This window comes from Carassius auratus, chromosome 47 (assembly GCF_003368295.1).
Source record: "Carassius auratus strain Wakin chromosome 47, ASM336829v1, whole genome shotgun sequence".
In the NCBI taxonomy this organism is placed as follows: domain Eukaryota; kingdom Metazoa; phylum Chordata; class Actinopteri; order Cypriniformes; family Cyprinidae; genus Carassius; species Carassius auratus.
The window spans coordinates 15,764,403-15,779,457 of NC_039289.1; the positions used below are offsets into that span (position 1 = coordinate 15,764,403).

Genomic DNA, 15,055 nt, shown 5'->3' on the forward strand with positions numbered 1-15,055 from the left:
TCACTCTTTTTATACACCAGGAATGCTAACTATTTAAACTTTAGGCTGCCAAGCAACCAGTTATCACATAGTTTTGTAAGAAATTGTTTAGTCAAGTTTCACAGTCGTACATTGCTACAGCTGTGAACCACAGAAATTGCTTTAATGTTTGAGTGTATCAAATATGTAATATTGTGATAAGTGGAAGATAGAATGTTTGGGAAATGTGGGTAACTTTGGGAAACTGAGCATCATTTATTTTGGAGGTTTACCGTAAGTTGACAAATCCACCAACACAATCTTGTGAGAACTCATAATGATGGTGAACAACATGGCAAAATTGTAAGACTTTAATTTTTTTTGACATTTCCACATTAATATTAGTTCAGGTGCACTGTGGTGAAGCTAATTGCTCCAATAAAATATAATTAGCAGTGTTAATAAACACCTTTCATGACGCTATGAATATGGACTTTTAAAAGCTACAGAAGCTACACTTTGAACATCCTCCTTGGGAACAAGAGCTGTCAAAATTACTAGTATTTGCTGTACTAAAACATAAATGCAGACATCCAGGTGACAGCAGGAAATATACGCCTCCAGTAGTTAGAAAGCGTCAAAATTGCTCCTGCTGAGTGGATTTATGGGACAATAAATGGCCTCCACATCCATCATTCAGGTAAACTTATGGAACTAGGACTGACAATATTATTACCCATTATTATCCTACTGAGAGCTATTTTAGACCTAATAGTTCTCTCAGCATGGGATTTAAAGACATTCATGATTGACTACATGATATAAGTCAATCCCACAGATGTTGAAATAATGTAGCTCGAAATAGACCTCAAGGGTATACTGTAAATGTTATCTACTATGTATAGAAGGGCTATTCAATTGGCGGCCCTCAGGCCTAATCCGGCCCACCAATCATCTTCATCCGGCCCGGGGGAATAGTCGAGCACACGCCTCAAATTGTTTTTGTTCTAACTAGTTTGTCCACAAGGTGGCAACACTGGCGCAGGCCGTTGTTTTCACATCCGAAAAAGATAAGGAAGACACTCACCGACAAGCGCTCGTGTGAGGGGATTATAAGATATCCACAGCTCTAGTTTAAACGAGTATAATGACCGTGCTATCAGTCATATCTTCTAGCGAGAAATAGCACAGAGACTGGACAAAGTTGATCGTCAAATGGAGTTTGAAAGTCTGCGCGTTCGGCTTACATAGCCTGCGATGCTGACCCGCTTCAGCAGACAAAAACGCACACAATTATGTTAAAATGTGCAGTTATGGCGAGTTACCTCGTAAACACGGTCCTAAGTGACCGTAAAATTTTGCCAGACAAGCGAAAGTGAGTGTTAGAACCATATACTGTATAAAAACATGGACGTAATGTCCGTGACGTCACCCATAGGTTTCCAAAGAGTATTTTTGAAGCCAAAAGTGGGCCGGGCCAGCCATCGTCATCTAGGCATAATCGAAAATGGGCAAAAAGGCTGTAGCTGGTACCTGAAACCACGCCCCCTAGCTCGACGGCGGTGACAACAGCGGCAATCCACCTGTCACTCAAGTGGCCGCTGCACCATTAATTATGCAGAACTTCAAGACTTAATATAATGTAAACGGATGAGTTAAAAATATTTAGACACTGGTTGTTGTCACATATGTTTCTGTAATGAACTGGTTGCATCCACTAAAAGTCACTTTGGGTACCATTTAGTTAAATGTAAACGAGAGAATTGCCATTGAGAAGTTAGTTCTTGTAACTGAGATTTATATTTTATATCTAATGCAGTGACGTTCATACATTTTAAGTGTGACATAATACATTTTAGAGCCCCTGAATATGTTATTGTTGCAGAATTTCGTCAGTAGTCATCATTACATGACACGTCAGCCAATAACACTGAAGATCCAAACGTGAATTTTGACGAAAGACGAGCTTTAGCAACTGTCACAGTTAATTCTCTCCTCAAAGCCGCACACTCAGCAGGAGGGAAATTGGGGAGCGTGAAACACTCTCTGTTCTCACGGTGGAATTTACTTAGAGATCCAATGTGAAGAGAGAAAAACACACATTTAAAAAATAGAAAAAAACCTTTCATTAACATTGTGAAATGGTAACATTTTTGTGTTTTACTGAAGCTACCATATCTTGTTTGCCGCATGTTTGTAATATGCAGTATACTGAGACATGAGGAACGGCTGTTGATCGTAACAGTCACACAGGAATCAAACTGTGCACTTCCATTCAGAAAGGTCTGGAGGAGATTGAAAGCATTGTGTCTTTAACATGCTTTTCAGCCTTTGAGTTTATAGCGGTTTAAAATGATGAAGAAATCCAAGCTTTGGATCCAAGCGATTGCATCATATTGTAATGGAAATTTTGCCAACCTTCAGGGTGCAGAATCCCACAGGCTTGCTAAATTAATTCATGTCACGTTGGATTTCAGAAACATTTCTGTTACGGCTGTCTGTGTAACACTTCGATGAATATTACGAAAATAATGTGATGAAAATGAATGCAATTAATTATGTTTATGATCTATACAATTCTAGTGCAAGGCATTTTGCTACATCATAGCAATTTAAGTCTGAAGTAAATTTGAAGGTGCATTTCAAGAAAATAATATTTATATTTGAAAATTTCATTTTTAACTGAAAAACATGTTACTTGCCTTTTCTGTTTAAATGTTTGTTAAATTTTGTATAGAAGAAATATTGTTTTTCAGAAAAAAGATTTTACAACATTTAAATTTCCTTGAGAAGCAAAATTGTGCAAGAACTTAAGACTTATCTTCAATTTTTTCTCATCCGTTTTTCCTGTCCCATGTCGACATAGTTTTTATTGTTGTAAGCATAAATCTTACTACATTTTGTGATTCTGATACATTCTATTGTCCTTCATCTGTCATCTGAACACAAAAGCATGTTTTGTGTGAACAGACTCTAAATCTTCTCCAGACAGATTGACAAACTCAATTAAATGGCTTGCTGTGGAATGAAGGGCAGTTATATGCGTATGTTAAGCGATATGGAAATAAAACATTCAATGTACCACTTTTTAGTATGTCTATGTAATTATGTACTCATCACAATTATGAAATATTGTTTTTTAGTTAGAGTAATTTGAGCATATCCTATCAAAACAATTCTGAAGCAATTAAAAGCCAGAATTTATATGTAAATAATCTGACTTCAGTGGTTTAGTCTAAACTCCAGGCCATACTTTCTCTGAGCTGGACCCTTGTGAAAAAATTAAAATAAATAAAATCTCTGTTAGGCCTTGAGTGGCGTGGATTCGGATTGCTTTCAATTGGTACAACCAATTCTGATGGTTGTAAATCCCACACCATGATTGCTGCCAACACGTCACATCAGTCCTTGAACAGTGAAGACATGTAGACAACTGAAGGAATGAGGCCGGCTGAAACCTCTGCGTCCATCTAAGAATGTTTGAAACCGTTTCACTGACCTGCAAGGTTATGGCAAAGAGTTTTACATTTTCTAAAGAGAATTCATCGATTTCATCTACCTCTGAATGACTGATGTAAATTCACACCCTGCTTTTTAGGATCCAAGCAAATCCCAATGGCTAAACTAAGTCTATCCCTAATTATTTCCAGTCTAATATTTTTGTTTTTCGATATGTCACATTACCAAGGTTAAATGCATTGTGAAGGCTGTTTCCAGTCGAATATTTTTGTTTCAATATGTCATATTACCAAGGTTAAATGCTTTGTGAATGCTGTTTTATGTCTTTCAAATGGGAGGCCTTTCACTCTTTTCCTCATCGAAATGAGTTCAAACTACTGCAGAGTCATCCAGAACTGAAACATAACGGTAATTAAGCTCTTCAATAAGCAAGCCCGGCGTATTTAGGTAATCTTTTATTTTGCGGTTATTTAAGCGATTATCTGTGGCTTGAATCCCTTGGCTGTTCTCGTTGGGACAGAATTACTACCGGCACCTCATGAGCAATCCAGTTTTTCATTTTCTCCCCCATCTCTCATTTTATTTCTCATACTATTGTTTGGTTTCGCCATTATTGAAGGCATGATGGGCCAGGGCTCCAATTCTCGCATGTCCAAATGGCTCTGTTATGGGTGGCCGAGGTGAGGGAATCAGAAAGGGACAGCCGGATAGTGAGGTCATTAATCTGAGACGTTACTCATGGATGGAGATTGATAACCAATAAAATCCAAGATGGCGTCATGGTGCTGTAGACCGAGAGGGCTTGTGTTTAGAGCAGAGAAACTAGTGTGCATTACAAAGAGAAAAATACAGCATGAGTTAAGAGGATATCATAGATATTTTGCTCTGTTGAAATAAAATAGTTTGATGTTCTAATATAAATAAATAGTTTAATAAATATAAAATATTTTGAACTAGATTGTTGCGTGATTCCTTATATTTTGTGCGCTTCTGCCAGGGTGTTGCTATGCAGTTGTTAATGTTTTCAGAATATTTTTAGCATGTTGCTAACCTGCTCCCCAAGTGAGTGGTTTCTAGGGTGTTGCTATGCAGTTTTGATTAGTCTTTGCTAATGCTGTGTCATAGGTGGCTGCCAGGGCGTTGCTATGCAGCTGTGCAGTCTGTTCTAGCAGTCACATCTTTGCTAATGTGGTGTTGTGGGTGGTTGCCAGGGCGTTGCTATGCAGTTTATGTTGCTATGTTATAGCACTTTTCCACTGCACAGTACCAGTACCAGTACTCGCTTTGTTTGGTTTTCCTCTGTGTAAAAGTTGTACTTGTACCTACTTCCAGGTACTTTTATTCGTATCACCTCTGCCGAGGTTCTGAGCGAGCTGAGGCGATACTTAAATATGATGTGAAAACACAGCAGACTGCTGATTGGTCAGACAGAATCGTCACTATTCACTGCGGCATCATTGCACGCGCCAGACGGAGTATCCTGAATAACCCCACCATTTTTAAATAGTTTGGCCAGAGAATGTGTACTCGGAAGAATACGCCGTGGTCAAACAAGGGGGTGTTTCATTCATACACACGATTTCCTCCATTGTCCTGTGTGTGTGGGTAGCAGGTGTGTGTCGCGTAGAAGATAACGTCATGGCAGTTTCCTGCGGCAGTGCTATGACGCTTTAAGTGCATTGCTATGTGGTTCCTAGTATGTTGTGGCTGGTGGCTGGTTGACAGGGCATTGATAAGCAGTGGATGATGAGAACTGAACATATTTAGAGCTTTGCAATGTGGTTCCTAGAGTCTGGTGGATAGTTGCCAGGGTGTTGCTATGCAGTTTTGAGCCTGTTCTAAGGGCTTTGCTAAATGGTGGTTTCTGAGCGGATGTCAGAGTGTTGCTATGCAGTTATATATATATATATAGAGAGAGAGAGAGAATTTCTTTGTGCACTGTAGTGCAGTTTTTCAAATGTTTGTTGTGGGTGGTTGCTGTGAGTTTCTAATGGGTTATTTGTGACTTTTCAACACCTTTTTAATGCAGTTCCTGTGATGTTGTGTGTGGTGGTCTTGCATTGCTACTGTATGCATTGAAAAGGTTTTCTTAGTTATTTAGTGCATTGCATTGAACCTGTCATAACAGAGGTCATTTATATATAGATGTATTAAAGCTACAGTAGTCAAACAGCTTGTTTGGTTGTTAGGAGTTGAAGGCTATGGTGTAAAACAAAATTACAGTGTAAAGAACTGTGATTTAATCAAACATGGGCTTTGGATGAAATGCTAGAAAAGTCTAGAATGTGGCCTCTTTTTGGTTTTTAATGAATAGCACAGTTCTGTCTCCCTCTCCTAAGCAGTAGGGATAGTTTGTTTCCTCTAAAGACCGCCATATTGCATCAATTATGGATGTGACGGAATATCTCTAAGGACTTTTCTGATAAGCATTGATTACACACAAGAACAAACACAGGAACACAAGGGATTGCAATAAACAATGCATAAGTGGATGAATATGCAACAAAGCAGCTATTTCTGTTTGTGGGAAAAAGAAAATCGTCTAATGTATCTTTCAAAGCCAACATGAAACAGTTAAGATTAGAACAAAGCCTCGATTTAAGGTTTAATTAAGACAAGACTCTTTTAAATGGAAACTGTATCTCCTGGTACTTTGTTTGCGGTGCTTTATTAAGAATGAGAGACTTAGCACAGGCGTTTAGCGCTAGATCTGTATCAAAGTGCGGCTTGTGCTACGTGTTGCTGAATTTTTAAAGGTTTGGAGACAGCCTTGGAAAGGAGTCTGCAGGGCTGCCTTTGATCTGTTCCTACACCCTCCTGATATTTATAGTGCATATCAGCTCAGGGTCAACCTTTGTGTAAACTTCTTTAATACATTCATTTACATTATATTAGGTCTGATTATTCACTCTTTAAAATTCTCAAAGCTCATTTGAAAATGAAGCCTGTAATAAGATTCCAAAGGAGCATTTAATCTGCATTTCAGACTCTTTGCTATGAAATAAGAAAAGATTGTTTTTAAAATATTAATTATATGTTTCACTCTTAAGTACAGAGACAGAAATAAAGAGACCTTGTTTTAATCTGAAAAGGTTTTATAACCCTTGATACCTGAATTTGATGTCTCTGTAAAGAGATAGATTTTTTTTTTCATTCATTTTCTCATTTCATATTCTCTATTTTATGTTCCCTTTCTGGAGAAAAAAATGGAAGTTATTCACTTTAAAGTATGCAACATAACATGACTAAATCTGCATGTATTGAGCTCAGGAGGCTTAATGAAACTGAGGATCTCATCATTTATCAGCTACTGTATATCTCAGCTGTTTCTCCTTTGGAAAGAAAAAAAAACAGAAATGATGCAGATTTTGATGGAGACTTTACTAAGCTCTTGATATTAATATATATATATATATATATATATATATATATATATATATATATATATATATATATATATATATATATATATATATATATATATATATATATAATTCAACAGTAATAATCTAAATTGTCATTGCTATAATAATTATCATTTATTTTAAAATACACTATAATTTTTTTTTTTTTTTATGCCATATGGAGTTGCATATATATAATCTCAAAGGAAAAACTACTGGGATCAAATTTTGGTCAGCATCGACCGCGTCCCCTCTCTCTTCTTCAAAGCCAAAGGCTCGCGTGTCCTTTTGCCACTGTGCCTTTCTTATTTTGTCTGAGAGACTCTTTGATGGGCTTTAATACATTTAAGGGCCCCTCTGCTCAAAAAGACAGCAGAAAGAAAAGAAAAAGAGAGCGGAAAGATTACAAAATAAACCATCTTTCCTAAGAAACAAAGTCCCCTAGGAGAATACAGCCTTGACTCCATCTAGCCACGCGTCAGATTGTCCCCGCTCTGTGTGTGTGTGTGTGTTCTATTCTGTGGCATCCCACAGTCACCCTAGAGTCTTGTAAATGGACACGGCGCTGTTGAGATGTTTATCTTGTGGACGGCAGGAGCTGAGAGATCTCACACAGACCCACTTCAGTACTGTGAGGATTACAACCCCCCCCCCTCCCCCAAACAAACATACAAACAATCTGCGACCATTTTTTAACTTCTCATTATTCATTAGATTCTAATTATTCATTAGTTTGTGAATTACACTTCATGGTGGAAAGAGGAATGCATGAATTCGATTTGTTAAAATTTCATTCCGACGTGTAAGAAATGCCTTCTGCAAGGGGAAATGAGAAACATTAGGGGTAAAAATTGCCTTTGGCCTGTTAGAGCGAGATATATTTTTGAAATGTGTATCCCACATACAGTATATAATTCATTTTTTGCCAAAATGTATAAAAATTTGTCTCTTATGCTGACTAATTTGTTGAAAAAAAAAAGCAGTAAAAACTGTAATATTGTGAAATATTATTACCGGTTAAAGGAAGATGCTTATTTGATGCTCAAGAAACTTTTCTTATTATCCTCACTCTTGAAAACTGTATTTGCTGCTTAATACTTTCCCAGAAACTACCATTCAAAAGTCTGAGGTACGTAGGATTTAAAAACAAAGAAAGAAATGAATACTTTTCATTAATGCTTTCATTCACCAAGGACACATTAAATGAGTCAGAAGTGACAGTAAAGACATTTATGTTACAAAAGATTTCTATTTCATATAAATGCTGTTTGAATGTTCTGTTCATCAAAGAATAAAAATAGTATCACAGTTTCCAAAAAAAAAAAAAATAGAATAATCAATAACTGAGCTACAATAATTTTATAATTGATAATAATTGTGCACTAAATCAGCATATATATATATATATATATATACACACAATTTAAATAAGCACAACTTAAAAAAAACTGTTTTCTATTTGAATTTTGGATTTTATAATAAGGGGCGTGAATATTTGTATATTAAAAAATAATTTTATATATATTTATATATATATATATATATATATATATATATATATATATATATATATATATATATATTATATTTACATGCAAAAACTGTTTATATATATATATATATATATATATATATATATATATATATATATATATATATATATATATAACAGTTTTTGCATGTAAATATAATTAATTTAATTCTGATGAATACAGACATAATGAATGGTTTATACTTAAAACTCATAGACTTTACTTTGGCTCACGAATAAACCGCAAACTATTTTAAATTAGGTCACGGTACGGTCGGACCCCGGGGACTGTGTTATTGCCTCAGGAGTTTCTGACCTCGACCAATCTGACTTACACAAGAACAATAAAGCCGAGCAGCAGAACAGCACAACAGAGAAACTCCTGTTATAAATAAACGTCAGAACTTTTTGAGGAAACCATTTATAAACCTCCCATCGATCTCCTTCCAAGGTGCTCTGAACTCTGGAATGAAAACGATAAGGAAGCTATTCTGATACGGCACATGTAAGGCTAAAATTGAACAAGGGGTCACAGATGCTTGTACAGTATATGGTTGTGTGGGCATGTGTGTTTGCGAACGGACTGAATGTGCGACTTGTTAACGTGAATCCGTTGGAAAAGAAATGCTCTTTTTAAGATAAAACACTAGGTTTACTAAAACAGTTCTGGTTGAAATCACAGCATTGCATGACTAACCTTTCATTCCAAAGTCAAACTCGCCGTTGAAATCCTGGCTCTTCTGCTTTAGAGATAATCAAATCTACACTTTGGGGTTAACCAGACTCAGTGTCCAAAAGAACAGCGCACTTGTTTGTCGAGCGAGCTGTAAACAAATATTCCGCTCTGAGACAGCACGGTTATATCAGAAACAGAAAAGCATAATGAATTCGGAGGAGAGCCACTCGTGGAATGCAGAAAACATAATTTCGGCACAAGAGCTTCCCATTTCCGTCTGTCCTGTGGGTCTGCTCAAGCACACACTGGATATGAAGAGAAACTTGTTGTGACGTTTTGGAGTATTGGCCCTTGTTGTGCAGCTCGGTGTGACAGATCATTTTCTGTCATTATTTCGCACCTTCAGCTACAATCCTTTTTAAAGTGATACAGCAGATCACCATCTGGTGTAGGAAGAGATGTATCAGTGTTTAGGAGAAGAGAGCAAATGCAATAAAATAATGTTTATCTGCATGGTGTGCTGATGTGGAACAACAGGCAAAATCGTCTAGTATCTACATATTTACAGATTAAAAAAGGAGAACTTTGGATAAATTAAACAGCATATGTATTTTTGATCAACTGAAAGCCTTAAAATTACATAATTTAACTTAAGGAAATCTTCTTATGCTAATTTCTAATAATGGGACATCTGTGGTGAAATCCCCTTTGGGAGGGTATTTATGTGTGGGCTCTAATTAAGGGGCCGGAGAACCAGGTAATCTGTAAAGAATAATATAAACCAGCTTAAATCAGCTTCTTAATGTAAACTAAGCACATGTATCATTATATGCATACAGTATTATAGAGATTTTCGATATTTTTGGACCTTATTGTACTGTATAAATGCACACACACACACACACACTTATATATATAAAATATTAAATCTATTTTATGTTTACTTAAAATATGTGGATTAAAAAGTATTAATTAATAAAACTTATTATGATTTATTGCCTCTTAAAATTGAATAATTACATTTAAATTAAAGCAAACTTTTAAGGATGCCAAAAATCTTGGTGGAGAGTGAAGACTATATAATATACATATTTTAATTGGAAGATATATACATATTATACTCAGGTTTTCAATATTTTTACTGTATAAGTACTTATATATACACACAAACACTTTAAGAACTGGATAGATAGATAGATAGATAGATAGATAGATAGATAGATAGATAGATAGATAGATAGATAGATAGATAGATAGATAGATAGATAGATAGATAGATAGATAGATTGATTCTTATTGCTTTGCAACTGGTGTAGTCCTCTTGGTGACGTGGATGATTAGGGAAATAATCAGATCTTAAGTGTAGGCTCTAAGGGGCCTGCCGGAGAGCCGGGGAATTTGAAAAAAATCATATGAACCAGTCAGCTTCCTACAGTAAAATAAGCACATATCCATGTCCCATTTTACAACTTTCCTACATTTTCCAATAAGAATATTATATACAATAAGGTTAAAGGCCTAATGAATCACTGGCCCGTAAGTAATACTCCAATTAAAATGACTTCCTTTTTGCCTCCCTATGAGCAAGGGCAGGTGCTAATGCAAGACGGCCCGCGCTCATGGAGGTCACTCACAGGCTGCTGTAGGTTACAGTAGGACATCTGTTCTCACTGCTGGGGTCTTTGAGCTCCTGGGGTTACCTTTTTTCTTTTATACATGCTTACAGACATATATATGCACACACACACACACTAACTCCCCTCTTTCCATCAGGGTGGTCACTGGAGTCAGCCGGTGTAGTTGAGTTAGGAATATTTGCAGGTGAGCTAATTATTCTTATGCTGTCATGTTTCCAGCCGAGCGTGCAAGACTAACCCCGATTTAATCCCCTGAACACAATCAGCCTTTATTTAATTTTGCTTCTCATATCATGTGCATCCATGCAGCCCCCAAGAAAGCATCTCCACTCGCTTCTGAGACCCCTTCTATTTTTCTTCCCATTTAAACAATGATCATCATGAAGAGACAGAGGTGGGGAAGAAAGAGAAGAAGACAGCGGCATGGAAGTCGCCCATCCTGGGGTTATTGTTTGAAACTTTGAAAGATTTTAAACAAGTTTAGATTTATGGAAAAGGTTATGAGGATAACAGTGCCTAAAAGACAAAATGCTAGACCTTTATTTCCATATTTTGTTGTCATGATAATGTTGTATATATATATATATATATATAAGACGTGCTAACACAACTGTGGTGCAAAGCATGAAAACGAAATCAACACCTTTAAAATGTGTCACCTAATCAGCAGTAAAATGATCATGTATATCAAATCGGCAAGATCCAGAAGGCATGCACACATGGAGACATTAACAATCAATCAGTGATTGGCTGGCGCTCACCGTGAGATACTTGCAGTTACGTTGCATCTTGAGGAATCTATATAATCAAATAAGTGTTTATCCTTGATGCTGGATGCCATTAAAACGCCTTCTGTCTGCATCTCTCGCTCAACACACACACACACACACATTTGCAGCATAACAAATGTACAATCACTCAATCCCATCACTCTCTCGCTCTCAATTCCCCTCATTCTCTTTCAAGTGTTCTTAAAGCTGCCTTGAATCCTTAATGATGGAAATAAAATGAAACATCTGTATGGAAATGAATGTATGTTAATCGTTGCTCATTACAAATGAGAACCTCCAGAGCTCATGATGATATAATTTCCAAATAGTATGTATGTATGTACAGACAGACACAGATAGATAGATAGATAGATAGATAGATAGATAGATAGATAGATAGATAGATAGATAGATAGATAGATAGACAGACAGATAGACAGATAGATAGATAATGTAACATAATGTCATATATTTGTGTTTTTATGTTCCAGAAGCAGCAGACTGAATACCACCACAGAGCTCCTTTTTGGAACCAAGCCAAGTTCCGAAATTCTACTCTGGCGCCCAATCCAATGACCTCATGGGACATTACCTACTGTGAGATGCTAAAAGACTGGTCATTGTCAGACCACACAGCTGGGTAAACACACACACACACACACACACACACACTGAGCGCCTCATTTGCTAAACTCAGCCAAAGCAATCACCCCCAGGCACTCATCTTTCACTCCAGAAATACCGTGGACACTTATTTTATCATGTTTTATTTATTTATTTATTTATGCTTTATTGCATTGTCAAATATATCCAGTGACTTCATCATATTGCATCCACCCTCTACACTCTAAAAAACGCTGGGTTGTTTTTTCAACCCAACTGCTGGGTTGAGGCCGTTGGATAGGACTTTGGGATGTTTTAACCCAAGTTTGGGTTGAAAATAACTATCTTTTTTAACCCAGCGGTCTGGGTTGAGGACGCGGACGTGAAGGAGAGCACGCACGTCACGTCAAAATCGTACGTCTCCAGTGCGAGCAGCCGCCATTTTCTCAGCGTGATAGAAGCGAGAAGCGAGTGAAAGACTATGGTAAGTAACGTTAAATATTCCAAATGTAAAGTTATATTTTATTGTTTACCCGGTTGTATGAAAGGCAGAAAGTTTTATGAAAGGCGGAAACAAAGGAGCTTAACGTTATATATATATAAAAAATGGACGCGGTTTTCGCCTCGGACACGGAGGTCTTGCCTCATGTAACGTTACTGAACGGAGGATGTACTTTTAATATAACGTCTGTGAATGTATTTTGTCATATTTACATAAGATTTTACATTATCTGTTCTCTTTGAGGCGTTAACAGACGGTTATGGTCACGGTTACGCTCATGTGAATTTGTCTTTTTTTTCGCGGTTAAACTGAATGTATGTTTGTCTCCTAAAGGAAACGGGAATGTAATGTTTCAGACTTGTCCAGCTCCTGTCTTCATTGTCCTCGCGCTGAGAGTTAAAGAAAGACACAGAAGCTGTTTGTGTGAGGAGTCACAGACCTGTGTGAGGATGAGGAGGAGGTGTTCTTCTGAAGAGAGGGACAGACGGGTTAAGGAGAGTAAACTTCAGAATAACATCAAGTTATCTTTATTTTTACTAAGACTAAAATAATGTGTGTTTTTTTAGATGTTGAAATCCAGAGACAAGATAACTTCATTCTTTTGAGACTGATGTAAGTTAAATTATTATTACTTTTTTTTTTTTTTAGAAAATTTATGTTTCTGTTGTGTCCTGCCTGTTAACTTCACATTTTGATGCAAAAACAGTGTGATTTTATATATGTGTATATATGTGTCTGTATGTGTGTATATATATGTATGTATATATATATATATGTATGTATATGTTAATATTTTATTGAAACCATTGATGTCCCTCTTTGCAGAACTCAAACTAACTGGAGTTAAGGACACACAAGTCTGCTTGTGTGAGGAGGTGGTTTTCTCAGCTTCTTCTGAAGAGAGGGAAAGATCGTTTAAGGCAAGTAAACTTCATAATTTCATGTTATCAGTTGTTGTTTTTTTACTAAGAGTAAAATAATGTTTGTTTTTTGTTTTTGTAGATGTTAAAAGCAAGAGACATGGGAGATCATCATTCCCTTGAGATTTTATGTAAGTTATTTTTAGAAAATAAATTTTTCTGTTGTCTCCTGCCAGTTTACTTCACATTTTGATGCAACAACAGTGTGATTATGTGCTCATTTCATTAAGACCATTGATGTCTGTGTTTTTCATTGCAGAACTCAAACCAACTTTGGAGTTGTCTGATTTGGAGAGTCATTATTCTTGGTCTGCGCTCTTAGAGGTAAAGTTCACACAAAAAATCATTTACTTGCCCTCAAGTCATTCCAAACCTATAAGACTTTTGTCTGTCTTTACAACATAAATTAATATATTTTTAGTTTTCTCATAATATTTGTTAATCCATTTATAGTTTAGATAATCAGTATTTTCAAGCTTCATAAATATAGAGTTATTGTAGAAGTAAATTCTGATATTTATATATGAATACATCTTAAATTATATGATAGCAAACATGTATGTTCAAAATAAAATACTGGTCTCCCAGACCAGCAATGGAGGACACAAAAAGAGAATATTAAATATATTCATATGTTTTCCAAAAAAATGAGCAGATTTTGTATGAGTCTGGAAAAACATGGGGAGAGTAAATTATAAACATTTTAATTATTTGGTGAACTAACGGTTTGAAGAGCAGCCCTCCATGTACATGAATATTGTGAGGTATGTGAATGTCGTATCTGTTTTAATGTTTCAGTAAAGAAGCTTTCTGAAAGCAATATTTATTCAAACAATATCACCTGTCCTCACACTAGTGCTGCCATTATAGACTTCATGAGAGCTGTGATAGACAGACATTAAACAACCACACAAAGTGTTGAAACTTTAAAACCGATTATTTACCTATCCTTACAGATGTGAATACACCTCTACCTGAAAATGGATAGTTTAATTAAATGTTTAATTTTTTCAAATGTGTTTCTCTTAGGCCACTGATGAAGAGCAGGCGGTGACTGGGATGAATGCTGGTCAGAGAGGAGAATCTTCTTTCCCCTAAACAGCACTGGTTTTAAAGGAGGACGCTGCCCTGGATGATGTAGAAGATGTCAGATGCTGTGCTGATGGGGTTTCTTCATGACTACATCAGTTATGCTAAAGAGATCATGAAAATTGACCGTGATGCATGATCTGTATTCATGGACAATGAAACAAACTGTAAGTGTATAATTTGTTAAAAAAAAAAAAGTTAAATGCTTTTTCTGTGTTGTTTAGTAGAAAAGTTTACACTCTGTCATTCATACACCTGCTCACATTCTTTCTCACACACACACACACACACACACACACACATGCGTCTGTTAAAGGTTATAATATCAAAGTTAATGTTGTGATTTATTTGTGTACTGTCATGCCAGAATAGTTGGAAAAAAAACTAACTAATTGTAAATTTATTGTATGTGTTTTCGTATATTTTTATACAATATATACAATTGAACAAAGTCCAATTTGATCTTAAGTTATATTCATTAAATGTTCAATGCTTTGTTTATGAAC

At 36.1% G+C, this 15,055-nt stretch overlaps 1 protein-coding gene across 1 annotated transcript in view; it reads right to left on the bottom strand.

The window, feature by feature from the left end:
• LOC113064638 (protein unc-13 homolog A-like) overlaps positions 1-294 on the bottom strand; it is a 29,839-nt gene extending 29,545 nt beyond the window's left edge. The window contains 1 exon segment of the mRNA XM_026235465.1: positions 252-294. Within this exon segment, the coding sequence (XP_026091250.1) occupies positions 252-294 (43 nt within the window).
• Positions 295-15,055: the final 14,761 nt, after the last annotated feature.